At 43.1% G+C, this 14,200-nt stretch overlaps 1 protein-coding gene across 1 annotated transcript in view; it reads left to right on the top strand.

The window, feature by feature from the left end:
* Positions 1 to 1,194: 1,194 nt before the first annotated feature.
* LOC124606116 (protein gooseberry-neuro-like) overlaps positions 1,195 to 14,200 on the top strand; it is a gene marked incomplete at its 3' end in the record, with an annotated part of 141,136 nt that continues 128,130 nt past the window's right edge. The window contains exon 1 of the mRNA XM_047138080.1: positions 1,195 to 1,344. Coding sequence (XP_046994036.1) covers positions 1,287 to 1,344 — 58 coding nt within the window. The remainder of the gene's footprint in view (positions 1,345 to 14,200) is intronic.

The following is a 14,200-nucleotide window of genomic DNA, read 5'->3' on the forward strand; positions in this document are numbered from 1 at the left end:
ATGGATGTTTGTGATGTCCTTAGGTTAGTTAGGTTTAAGTAGTTCTTAGTCTAGGGGACTGATGGCCTCAGATGTTAAGTCCCACAGTGTTTAGAGCCAACTGAAATTCTTAATTGAACTTCAGTTACAGAAACACAGTAACTTGTGGTTATTATGATTGTTGTAGCTGTTGTTCTTGTTGTCGTCCTCAGTCCAACGAATGCCTCCACGCTAGTCTATCCTTCCCGAGCCTCTACATTTCCGCGTAACTACTGTAACAGACATCCATTTGAACCTGCTTATTGTTGACAATCCTTCGCCTGGCTCTACAGTTCTTAGCCCCGACACTTCCCTCCAAGGATGATTCGTTGATGCTTCAGTAGTAAGCTGTCGTCCGTTCCCTTCCGTTAGTCAAAGTAAATAATATTAAGCAGCAACAATAGTTATTGCGCGCAGTGTGATTCGTCTTCCACATTTCACCACATATTTCGCCGTCTCTGAAAGAAATTTCACCGATTAATCGGTATCGTGGCTTTACGGAAAAACTTTTGCCTTGAAGACTACCTGCGGCGTTCAACAGTTCATTCCACTTGTTCGTCTGCGCCCCAAAATATACATGACCGGAACTCTCACAGTTTTCTTCCGCTCATCCACTAATTTTATGTATCTCCGTATGAAACCACTATTTAAAGACGCAACGAATCAGAAAATATACGGCCATTGACTCCACAACACGCGCTTTGAGCGTAAAAGAAACGTCATACATCAAATGCAAATACGCTTTTAATACTAGTCGGTGTGGAGTAGCTCCCCTTTGTGCTAGCGTAATAGCGGCCTGCGCTGCCGGAGTAGCGTGGAAATAGGCGCATCTCATATCGCGCGCCCCCGTCATTACGAGCTCGCTGCTCTAATTGTGGCCGGTAGCTCTTCAGATGTTTTCGAACACGCAATTAGGAAGCGGCTGGCGCGTTACTCCCACTCCCCCACCGCGAGACTCGGCCGGGAGCGGGGGTCGCCACGCCCAAACCTCCCGCGATTGGGCCGCCGCCGGAAGTGGGGCGGAGCTAGAGTGCAATTGGTCGGGCGTTGGCGGGGCTGTAGGCGTGGTCGGAAGTCGCGGAGCGCGCCGGCGGGGCCCCGCGGTGGCTCGCCCCACTCCCCGCCGTAGAAAACGCGTGGGCGTCCCGCGCGGGAGTCAGTCAGTAGCGCGCCGTGCGGCCGTGACGTTGGAGCGTGCTGGCCTGGGAGCAGCCGAACTGTCGCCGGTGTGTGTCACGGGAGCGCGGACGACGTTGGCGGGCTGTGAGATGACTGTTACCAACTTCGGCACGATGCGCCCCTGCTTCGCTGGTTACCCGTTCCAAGGTGAGTGTCTGCGACCGAGTGCGTGCAGTGTCGGCGATTTCTGCGTCAACACGGCAGTGTTTTCGACCATGTGTGTCTTCAAGAATTTGTGCGCGAGGGTAACGTGTGCCGAGAACAACCGGATCCTCTGCTTCGAGCATCATTAACGTTTGCAGTGTTAGAGGCAGGCTTCGACCTTAGGACAAAATTCTACAGACTGGGGCAACACACGAGAAACGGTAGTCTTGCACATAACAGTTATTGCCGCACCGTGTTTCCTGGTTATCAGTATAACACGACGGGTATAAGCAATCGCTCAAGATATTGGTAACTGAAGTCTTGCGTCCGTTAATTTATTACCATGATTAGCTTGCATACGGAGAGCTTTCCTTGCAGAAGTATTTCAGTTTCGTCAAGTCGCGTACGCTGTCACGCGTTACCTTCTCTTTTATTGGTTTACTCCTGAGTTAACGAAAGGCCGATGTACGGATACGATATTTACTCGTTCATCCCCACGTATGAGAACACTTCACAGTGTATCAACAGAAGCATAAAAATTGCGGTGTCCTTGGGGTTAATAATTTAACACCAATAAAATGTAAATAATTAACCTATCTTCGCTATCTGTTGCCGGAGTTGAGACATGTAATGCGAAAATGCTTCTCCAACACGAGGCAGTTTTTTTCCAGTTCAGGCTGCAAATGTTCAGTAAATTGGAGGGGTGAAAACCTCTACTGATTCTTGTACAGCAAAGGATGTGTGTCCAAATTTCTGAGTGTACGTTCTGACAGAAAAACACGAGAATTCCTGGACGGCAGTGGTATAATCTTCGTGTGTAGGTTGCACAGTTATCAACCACAACATACCTGACAGACAAGTTTTTCATAACGATTGTTTTATTATTTTTTCAACCTCGGGTCAAGCAGATGGTAGATAGCGCAAATTGTAGGTAGCATAACCGCTTTCGACTTTTAAGTCAGTCACTATCAAATGTGATTTTGTTTTTCTTCAAACTTGTAGAGTCATCTTTGAAATCTGTGCGTGTGGAATAAGGTGGAGTTGCCTGATTTTGATGTCAGATGCAAAAGAAATCAACAAAGTTCACATATATCGCAGTGAAGGTCCTTATATATCAAGAGAAGTGATGATGAAGGTGTGATTGCGAAATGTCTATTGCCACAATAAAAACTCTAGAAAAACACAGGACTTTTTTATTTTAAAGCTTTTTATGGTCATCTCTTTTCAGTGTATTATGTAGTAACAAAGAAAACACTTTGAATTGGTTACGACACCGTTTGTATGAACCCAATTTGAAAAACGTATTATATGTATTTCGCTTACGGTCACTGTATTCTCCTAAGGCTGTTGAAGCACGAGGAGGTGGCTACGATTACTATAACACAGTTTGCGTCTTCCGAGAGAATTACGTACACGTAAGATTTCGCGATCTGTGAATAACTGTAGCTGCACAATAGGCCTACTGACCGTATGTTCTAAAACTGGAAGCAGATCCTGTTGAAAACCGTGCGTTCGTGAAGAGCTCTTTCGCCGTAGCACGAACGGAAACAATGTAGTGTTTGGACGCTCAGCACTCGGTTACCGTTCAAAGAGAAGAGGCGCTCTTACTGATGAATACCGCGACTGTGTGTGATTCTTCAGTTGGTCCTGGCGTATTTGTTGATGTAACATTCCACGGGTGTACTGCCGGTTCAAAGTGTCCAACGGTCACATTATTTCGGTGATGAGACTTGTCGCCATTGTCAGCTACATCCGTGGAATGTTCGACCACTGCGAATGTGTGCTTAGCGAGTTACAGTACAACGTGTCATGTATTCGGAAACTTTACAGCTTTGAGAAGATCATCATGTGAACCTAATGGCAAATGATTTAGTCTACTCTCTTACATTTTCAGGTACCACTACGGGATATTCGCTGTAAGATTGTGCATGCGAACGATCTCATTAAATTAAGACCGCAGTATTCCCTACCTGCCACTGAATATGGTTTGAGATACATTGTTGTGAAACTGAGACTTTTTTTCGTTAGCTTACCCGACTGAACCCGTAGATTACTATACTCTTAAAGTGTGTAATACCGATTGCACTCCTTATAAGTATACCGGTATATGTACCGCTCTACCTTTAGTAGCACTGTATGACCACGAATTGCTGTAGACATGTTGGGAATATGAACGCAAAACCACGTAAGCGCTGTTATAGTCAATGGTGCTACATTACCTAAGCGTAGAGAACGTTCTGCGCTGTGTAGTCTTACGTCTTCTCACGGTTGGGCCATGTCGGCAGATACAGTGAACTTGTTGCAAGTCCCCACAATGTTTAGCGCTGTTTCTTCTTCTTCTTCTTCTGTCTATTTTATACCACCACCATCGGGGTTTTACTTGTTTTGTGCGTGTGTGCATTAACCGCTTTTGTGTTTCCAAATGATTTATAAATCAGTGGTGTTGCTTGATATTTTCTATTTATATCCATCAAATTCAGTTGCAGAGTCATTCATGTTCCATCTACTTCAAAAGCTATGTGGTTTTCCAGTATAACTTTCTTGTTAAGTTTACGCTCCTGTGTATTTGGTGTCAGTTATAAAGTTTATGTCAGGGCGTAAGCATAAATCCAAATTATTCGCTGCGGTGCATTTTAGCCCTACATTAGAAAACGGGTATCGGAGCGCGGTTTCATGAACATATTGTAAAACTGCCTACGAAAATTCCTTAAAAATGACCTTACTTTTGTACGTGTTTGACTTTGCCGCCAACTTCCTGAACGCGGCAGTGCGCTTCTGTGGTGATCGTGAATGGTGTCGTCAGTACCATATTTTGCGTTTATTTTAATTCAAGTTCTAAACGCAATCCAACATCCAAACATAATCTGCAGCTGAAAAAATATTGACACATGTCCGTAGTCACCGATGGTGTGGCAGCGTGCCCAATCGCAAGGAAAACGTTCCCTTGTCAGTATCAGATATTGATAGAGCGTGTAAGCACCTGCCGTTACAACTGCACCACGGTTTAAGTTTTTGACAGTGTTGTTGTCGGGGGTGTGGATCCGTATCAGTGGTTAAATGTTAATACAACATATCCAAAGGCGCGTCTTTCAAACAAGAGTCAGTCGCCGATAGATTCTAGGATTTTTTCATAAGCCCTGACAATTATGAAAAAGCTAAACAGCACCATAGATCGGAGTCCAAATTATAAGTCCCCCTACAACTGTATGGATAAGTCGGTCCAATAGTCGGAGGAAGAACGTCGTGCCACAGCTAATAGGTGCGTTTCGGTGTTCCTCTTCATACGTGACAGGTTAAGAGAAACAGTATAACCCGAGTGCGAACGTGGTCGACGTTATCAAACGAGGTGGTACGAATAACTAACAAAGAATCGCTCTTTGAATTTAATGCTTCGTTGTAGGATCCTTCGAGATACGAAGAGTCGTGCTGTAGGCCTGCCTTGACTGGTGCATTTTTCACGAAGAAGTCAGCAGACACGGCCTCTTGTTTTCGACTTGGGGCAACAAAGCACCTAATTTGCTGCTTGGATGAGTGCGAGGAGGAGCGCCTCAGCGTTTCCCGACACCGACTGTACGTAAACCATTAAAGCGCCGGCAATCGTATTCCTGTTCGAATACAGTATACCGCCCCATCCAAGGAAGCAAATGCCTCGTGCCATCACAACTTCCCACTGAACTACAGTGTAAGTTATTTAAACCGTAGGAACACGAATACACGCGGGCTTATACCATCCACGACTGCCATTAAATTTACTAACCCTGAAACACCAGGGGGGGATAATTTTACATTGTTACTAAACATCGTAAATTTTACTGATTTCATCAAAGGATTTCATACTTTATAGTTCATTCTCTAGTTAATTACAATTGTAAGGTCTCTAAGGGTATGTCACAAACAAAAGATGTACAAAATGTCCTACTTTACACCCTATACGACAATACCAGATTGGCGGCAACCGCGAATTGGTCGCAACTGCAGTCGTAAATTTTACGAGGGTTTAGTAATCTTAGGTTAATTAGAACTGATCAACCTTGGTTCAGACATCTAAGGTTTCAACAAAGTAGTAGGAACATGTGGCACCAGGGATTTAGTGTAAGTCACATCAATCGTACATCTTCCGATTCAACAAGAAATAATCGCGGAGACCCACTTAAAGTGCTTGTAATGTAATTCGTGGTGGAGTAAACAGTTGTCTAAATCGTTGGCTGGTAGTCTAATCGGCTTTTAAACCAGGGAGTATGTAAGCAAACACTTTTAAAACCCCCTTTACAAGGGAGTGAATGGAAGCGAACATACGTGAATGGGCATTCGCAAACAATTCGGCTGTACCTGCAAACAAGCGTTTACAGTACAGGAAACGGAAGAGATAACTAACATAGCCCACGATTGTTGCGTTGATGCTTTTTGGCGCTAATAATCGGCACATAGGGCACAACACTATATAGTAAGAGCTACAATATAAACGTTTGATATTCAGAACGGATTATTTTGCATGGCGCGTGCACTGGTTTCGACGAAGTAGGCAAAGTGGCGTGGGAAAGGAGGAATTTCGATGTTTGGATTTGTACGTAAACGTGGAATGCGTGGCGGAAGTGGACTTAACATTGAATTTCAGCTGCTGCTTTCCTTAGCATCAGTCCAAAATCTTGGTACCTCATTACAATTGAGAAGGAAATTTAAAAGCAGAACACTAATTACTAACGGGCAACATAACTAGGAAAAAGGGTAGAATTTACTTTCTAGTTTTTGACAACCAGAGGCGTTTATCTTAGTGACTGTTCCGCATTTCAATAGCTACTTTATATCAGAAAGTTTCTAATTTTTGCAGTGACAAGTGCGAAGCACTTCAAGGATTTTATTTAAATAGCTACGTGTACGGAAGTTAATGTCAAAAAATATGATTTATGTACATACGACCTATTACATAGATAACTTAACGAAACAGGTCTTAGTTTGTTAGAGGGCAGATAACGTCATCTCGGATAAAAAAATTTTATTTATCATCAGAGATCTGTAATGGAACAGTGCTAAATCAGCCATGTTATTACAAATACCATGAACGTAACGAGAATGATCAGTTCTTTGGTATATTTTAATTTTAATTAGCATACGTTAATACATAGATGTTCGCACTTGTTTACTCTCAACAAATTAACTGCGCGTTTCCTTTTTAATAAAAAGAATTACAGAGTTTGTGCTTATTCATTCAGTTCACCGTTATTGTCTTTCTCACGTTCCCTGTTGTATCTTCCAGTGCCTGGACAATTCTCTAGTTGTCATATTCTTTTCCATCATCATGTGTCCTGTGAATATCTTTGATACCAGAAGCAAGTACTATCTATATTCTTCCATCAGCAACACTACATTCTCTTCGGACCGCTCCATTGCCAGCGCAATTCATGTCAACAAGAATTTCCTTTGATGGGTCGTCAAAAGTCAGAGAAGCAGCAAAACAAGAACGAACAGAAGGGAATGTGCACCAGACACTAGCGGCCGTCGTTTGCTCATGTGTGCCTATCGTTTACACAAGGAGGAATTCTCATTCGCTCCCGCACGTTGGCTGAAAGGCTGCTCGCCGACTTCTGGATATTATACCCTGTGTCCAAACTGCTCAATAGGTGATCAGTCCTTTGAAAAGGCTCTCGTTCACACTGAATGGCAATGGCCCGTCACGTAATGAAAAAGTACCGTCAAATGGTCGTATGTTCACACTAGACGGGAAGTCAACGTAATGTCACCTCTTTCACCAGCGTACAGTACGGTGAAAGTAGCGTTATGGTAATGGAGGACAGTCGCGTAACAAAAAATTAACCTAGTAACAGCGTCAAGGGACTAGCAGTGTAGTAACTTTTGACCAAACCAAAATTCACGTTTCTGACGTAGATCATACAGCAAGTTTGTTCAAACTGGAGGGAAGTACGAATAATCTTCTTTCACTTTGCTTTATCCCATTTTTCTACGGTTTCGGCACCGTTGTACGGGTTTCGGCAGTGTTAGTGATAGTTGGTGGCCGTATGGCGTTGCTCACGTCACGACTCCCACTGGGACAGAATCTATGTACCCCGTCTGCCTACGTCTGGAGTGCATCTCATGTTTGAGTGTGAGGATATTTTATGTATGCTGGCGTTGCATGTATCTGTCGCTAGACGTGTACCAGCCCGGTATTCACGTACTTCGATGTGAAAAACAGCCCAAAAGTCACATCCAAGCTGGAGGGTCGTTAATTCAAGAGGCTGGTCCGATCCGACACAGACCGGTCTCCGCCAATCACGGAAGTAGTGCGCTAAGGCCCTCGAATACCTGCATGTACAATTGGAGGAATAATACCCATTTTAAAATATCGACATTTATTTTCTCGACAAAAATATTCACTCAAACCCCTCAAAAAATGCGTCGAAGAAAAACATGATGTCTGCTTAAAGTTTTCCTTCTAATTGCCAGTTACCGACAAGCATCTGTATTTTTATTCCTCAACAGAGCTGACTTTTTCACTGCTAAAACTATTTTCATCAGAAAGCCTTTTTATCTCTCTATGTTCTTATTCAGTAGCACTGAAGACTTTATTTATTCAGGTATTTTAAAACGTCAATCAATTTTTGCCTTCTGATATTTGATTTTTTTTTTTTTTTTTTTTTTTTTTTTTTTTTTTTTTTTTTGTGAGAACTTTGCAGCAGATTTGTCACGATCCCTTCACAGCGTGTCCCGAAAATGAAACAAGTAATAAAATAAATATTCGGCTGACACAAAGACGTAAGTCATTGCAGTAAAGTGAGGAGTCCTAGCGAGAATAGGTAAACCTCAAGTATTTGCGAACGTCTACTCCAGAACTTTCTTCCTGAGAATCCTTGACGGTGACACCCAGCTCCATTGATGGTCTAAATGAATACTCCCATACGAAACGCAGCGTCGAACGTTTGACATTCCGTTCCGTTACGTGATGTCCATTGTGAAATAACCTTATAAAGCCCAAATTGCACTTCATGTATACTGCTGAATCTATTTCAGGCGGTATCTCGTTTGTAGTGTGGCGCGGATTAGACGGTCTATAGCTACTGATCATTTTACAAGCCACGTATGCTTTCTAGATGTTATGTTCAAAACTTTTACCGTGCTGCATCTATCAGAGGCTTAGCTCAGCTAATGTTTCACTGAGGGCGTCTCTGTCGTACAACTAAAGCTATTCTAAAGGTAGAATCTTGTCGTAACTCATTGCACAGCGTCTTTTGGGTTTCGGTTCCTTCTTTGTCTCTTATAATATTCTTCAGTCTGCTGATCCATTGCATTATTTGCGGCACAAACATAATGAAATTAGGTTCTGTATTTATGCAAAAACAGTTTTTTTTTGTTTTTACGCGAACATGTTTCGGATACCTCTGTGCCATCATCAGCAGATTTTGTTTATTGAAAATGCAATTTTACATTACGTGGTTTTGCAGGACCTCTAAATGGTGTCCTGCACTGATACCTTGTCATATTTTATTCTGACTAATTCTCCTTCTTTTGCTTTCTGAGGCACCGCACACACATATTTTAAATTTTTATAAACGCCATTTCACTTCGCAAAACTAGGTGAGCACTATATTGTTGTGTTTCCTAACCCCGTCGGCGTTCATTCGTTCTACAAACAGATGGTCCTGCAAATCCGTATAATTTAAAATCACGTTTTCAATAAACGAAACCCACTGGTGATGGTACAGAGATGCCGAAACGTGTTTGGGTAGAAAGAAAAAAACAGTGTTTTGCATAAAGGCGGGACCTATAACCTAAATTTAACTGCAGACACGGAAAGAAAGACAAGAGCTGCCGATCCAAAAGATGAACATAATTAAATTCTTGAGATTTTTCTTTAATTGGTGTCATTACTTCGGTGAGTGTTACGTTGAAAGGCACGTATGAAACCTCGTAAATCTGCTTCAGGTTTCACTTTTAAAAGTTTCCTCCGCCACGATTTACTCACGTGTTCATATAGCCATTATTTTGCTTCTGCTGCGCACTTATTTACATTGTACCAAATGGTTATTAAGTACGATACCAGGAAACGAGAAAATAACAAAACATTAAAGCCACTTGACAGAGCATTTCATAGATTTTTCTTTTGCAAAAATTGTGATGTTATTTTAACAAAAAAACATGCTAGGGTAATTACAGATTCGCAGACTGGTTGCGCTTTAGCGATCACAGAGCAGCCGTTGTCGTAATTCGGGTAGTTCTGCTGACTGGTACAAACATAAGATCGCGTGACTGATCGCTGAACGTCCTGTGGATAAAGAAAACCAGTGCACTTTTCATTTGGTGGAAAATCCCGAGTGTGGTGCCTATTACACTACTACAGTTAGCATCTGCAGACTAAACTGAATGTCTTGACGAAAACACCCTACCGGCCACAACGATTTTAATCATTAAAAATTACCAGATCAGTTACAGTGTCGTTCTACCTACTTTTGTGAAACCACCTCTAGCTGCTGGCGGTGATTTCTTGATTTTCTTCTTTGCCATTCGTTTTGATCATCCTATACTTTATATAATGAAAATGCCACGAACTGACTCATCATGTGCCTACGTCAGTGAACGTCAACGAGGAAACTAGACCACGCTTTACAAAAGAGATGGTAGATCGTTACCATTCAGAGGTGATAACACTAATTATTTATCATCTCTAGTTACTTAATAGTTTATTCATACCGATGCGTTCATGCTGCTGATTAATTTTATATCTCTAAACACGCACACCACTGTGAGTTAGTAAATTTTAAGCAATGGAGGCGATGTGTCGTTATGGCGTCACGTTGACTACAAATAAAAGGAAACTGAGGTATTTTTGATTTGTAATTACTCGCACAGCCAATAAGCCGTGCGTTAACTTGGATGGAGATTTGAATGGGAGACGACAGGGTCCAAGAAAAGTTATGTGGTCGCTCGATAAATACAAACTTTTTAAGTCATAGGAGCTGTCAAGTTACTCGCTGAGAAAGCTGTTGTATAGAAGAAGGTACCCCAATACTCAAAGGTATGGAAGCCGAACAGGCTGTGGCAACATTTCACCTTGGGGTAGTAAGTGCAGCTCAGTAAAATCTGCTCATGTGCGTGATAAAGAACGTGAATATCAGCCGCGTGGTCTAGGGTGCCTTGCCACGGTTCGCGCGACTCCCCCTGTCGGCGGTTCGAGTCCTCCCTTGGGCATGGGCGTTGTCCTTAGCGTAAGTTAGGTTACGTTAGATTAAGTAGTGTGTAAGCCTGGGGCCGATAATCTCAGCAGTTTGGTCACATAGGAGCTTACCACCACCACCAATGTGAATATCGAAAACACTCCCGCAGTTTTAGATTACAGATTTCCTGGTTAGTTCCCTTAGTCAGTGATATGGACTGTGTGTTGTATGTGTGACGAATACATCAGAGAGAGACCAGTGTCAGAACATGCGAGGCTCTTTAACAGAATAGAAGCGTTAATTAACTGCAGGATAGTTCTCAACTGAATATTCAGCCTCAGATGCTATCCTTTTCTGTAGCTGGTATTTATGGCGGAAAGTGCACCCGCATAGTAACTTCCCACGCACCTGCGCAGGATAGCCTGGGAGAGTGCCACTTTGCCACTTTCCGCTTGCTCGTAGAGGTGACCCGTGACCTCAGAAGGAAAGGAATTAGTCTGTTGTAAGACCACTAATAACGGCTGCGCGCGCGCGTGTGTGTGTGTAAGTGTGTGTGTGTGGGTTCGTTTGCTGGGCTGCGGGTCGGCGGAGGCTTTGACAGTTCCTGATCCCTCACCGCCCAGCTGTCCCTCTCATTTCCTTTAATTTCCGGTGCTCATTTGTGGCTACCGGTCGAAAACATGCTGCAAGTGTATTGAAAAACGCGTTGCTACGTACGCCCAACGCTACCATCATGCCCTTTCCGTCCATGCATTTGGATTACGAGTATACAGAAATTCATCAGCACAGAGGAACTGTTACGAGATAATCAGTTTCTTATTAGATGCAGTAAAGGCACCATAAAGATAGTTCTGACATTACGCAGTGAGATTTAACAAATCAAAACACTGTCGTGGATTTTTTGTCGTAGAAAAGGCGTTCGTAAAGCAAGGTGGTTTAAGATATTTCAGATCGAAACTTCCTGGCAGATTAAAACTGTGTGTCGAACCGAGACTCGAACTCGGGACCTTTGCCTTTCGCGGGCAAGTGCTCTGCCAACTGAGCTACCCAAGCACGACTCACGCCCCGTCCTCACAGCTTTACTTCTGCCAGTATCTCGTCTCCTACCTTCCAAACTTTACAGAAGCTCTGCATGGTTCGCAGGAGAGTTTCTGTAAAGTTTGGAAGGTAGGAGACGATATACTGGCAGGAGTAAAGCTGTGAGGACGGGGCGTGAGTCGTGCTTGGGTAGCTCAGTTGGCAGAGCACTTGCCCGCGAAAGGCAAAGGTCCCGAGTTCGAGTCTCGGTCCGACACACAGTTTCAATCTGCCAGGAAGTTTCATGTCAGCGCACACTCCGCTGCAGAGTGAAAATCTCATTCTGGTAATAATACTTGAGTATCAAAGGAAATTAGATTCGAATGAGTAGGAAAAACAGTCATGTAACTCTGGAATTCAGTATTAGTACTGTTCTGCTTGATACAGTCACATTGATTAAATATCTGGGCGTAACGTTTCAAAGTGAGATGAAATGGAACGAACAGGTAACATTGGTAGTAGGGAAGGTGAATGGTCGACTTCGTTTCATTGGGAGAATTTTGGGAAACTGCAGCTCATCCACAAAGGAGACGCCGTATGGATCATTAGGACGACCCATTCTTGAGTACTGCACGACTGTTTGGGATACCAACCAGGTCGAATTAAAGGAACATACCGAAGCAATTCTGAGGCGTGCTGCTAGATTTGTTTCGCTGGATTCGATAGGCACGCAGGTATTACGGGGATGGTTCGTGAACTGAAATGGGAATCCCTGGAGGGAAGTCGACGTCGATTTTCGCGAGGCACTATTGAGGAAATGTATAGAACCGGCGTTCGAGACAGACTGCAGAAAGATTCCACTGCCGGTAACGTACATCTCGCATAAGGATCACGAAGATAAGACGAGAGAAATTAGGGCTCGTAGAGACGCTTGTAGACAGTCGTTTTTAACTCTCTCTATTTGCGAGTGGAACAAGAAAGGAAATGACTTGTAGTGGGGCAGTGTGCACTCCGCCATGCACCGTAAAGTGGCTTACGGAGTATGTTGTAAATCAACAGAAGAATTTTCGGATGAAAAAGCGTGTATGGCAGTGATGTAGCCTTCCATTTCTCTTCCCAACAGTGTGTCAAGCAAGGAAGGAATTTTAAAAAAAATTGTTCAGAAGTGGGATCAATATCAGACTCGAAAAAATATTATGCTAAGAGTCGCTGATGACATTGCTTTCCTCTGTGAAAGAGAGAATGAGTTACAGGATCTGCCGAATAGAGCGAACAGGCTAGTGAGCACAGAATGCGGGAAAAGACTAAATCGAAGAAAGAAACAAAGACGTATTCAGAGGTAGATCAGAAATGAGATTATAGCAAACTAAACATTAAAATTGAGGGCCACGTAGTAGAGAACGCGATGAAGAAATTCTGCTAACTTGGAAGCAAAATAACCCATGATGGACAAAGCAAGAATGGTATGAGAAGCGCATTAGAACAAATAAAATGATTCTTCTCAGAATAGAACATAGGCCTAGGCCTCAAGTTGAGAGATATTCCTGAAAATGTTAATTTGGAGCACAGCGCTGTCTGGAAATGAGTCAATGATTCCGGGAAAACTGGAAAAGACGTCTGAGATGTGGGTATAGAAAAGGAGATCGAAAATTAATTTGTGTGATAGGCTAAGATGTGAGGAGGTTTTTCCACAGAATTGACGAAGAAAGAAATATGCAGAAAACGCTAATTAGAAAGGGAAGAGGACGAGAGGACAACTGTTAGGGCTCTGGGAATAATTTCCATGATACTGGAAGAAGCTATACAGAGCAGAGATTGTTCAGTAGGACAAATATTGAAAGATACACAAGAAATAGTGACGACATTGGGCATTAGAGCTTCTCCGACATGAGGAGATTGGTACAAAAGAGGAAATCGTGCTGCGCCACATCGTACCAGTCTAATGAGTGGTGACCGCAAAAGAAGGAAGTATTCTGGGCAGTTGTCGCTGAATCTCTCTCTGCTCTGGAATCGTTTTTCGATTTCACGTCCATAGCAGTCCATTGATTTAGAATTGAATATGACATGAATCCTACACCGAAGGATTTCTGCAGGAATGCAGAAAGGAAAACAAGGAATTCTGAGAACGCTAGACCAGGAGAGTGCGTCCAATGTAAACTTCTTATGGCAGTCAAGGTGCTGGACGGCGGTACCTGTCATACTAGCGGCGTGCGAACATTGAGTCCACTCTCGATACCGTCTGCTCAACCGTTTCTCCTCATTCCAGCCGCAAGGCAATTCTGGGAAACAGTTACTGTTACACTATAGTTTCTTTACTCCATGAATCGTATAATATCGTCGCCTGTAAATGGACACTCTTGTTCGTGCTCTTGCACAGCACTTCCTTTCTTCCTTTAACATTGACAGTTTTTGTATGCAGGTAAAAGTTATAGGCCAATAGGTTTGGTCACTACTGTTCAACCTATCGGGCGACGAGTGAGCAGATTTACAGTTATCATTAAGCGCATTTCTCCATAGTTTATTATGTAGTGCGTCCGGCATCGACACGCTTGATCTTTGACCGTATCTGTGGAACGCTGGTTGATCGTCCAGTTGATTCTCGTGTTAAACTGTTCGGAAGGCACTCATTATTGTGCAAGAGCGAGCAGCAAATATCACAACAGCTCCCGTTTGAAATTACCATCATTTTGTTATTG

This window comes from Schistocerca americana, chromosome 3 (assembly GCF_021461395.2).
Source record: "Schistocerca americana isolate TAMUIC-IGC-003095 chromosome 3, iqSchAmer2.1, whole genome shotgun sequence".
Taxonomy (NCBI): domain Eukaryota; kingdom Metazoa; phylum Arthropoda; class Insecta; order Orthoptera; family Acrididae; genus Schistocerca; species Schistocerca americana.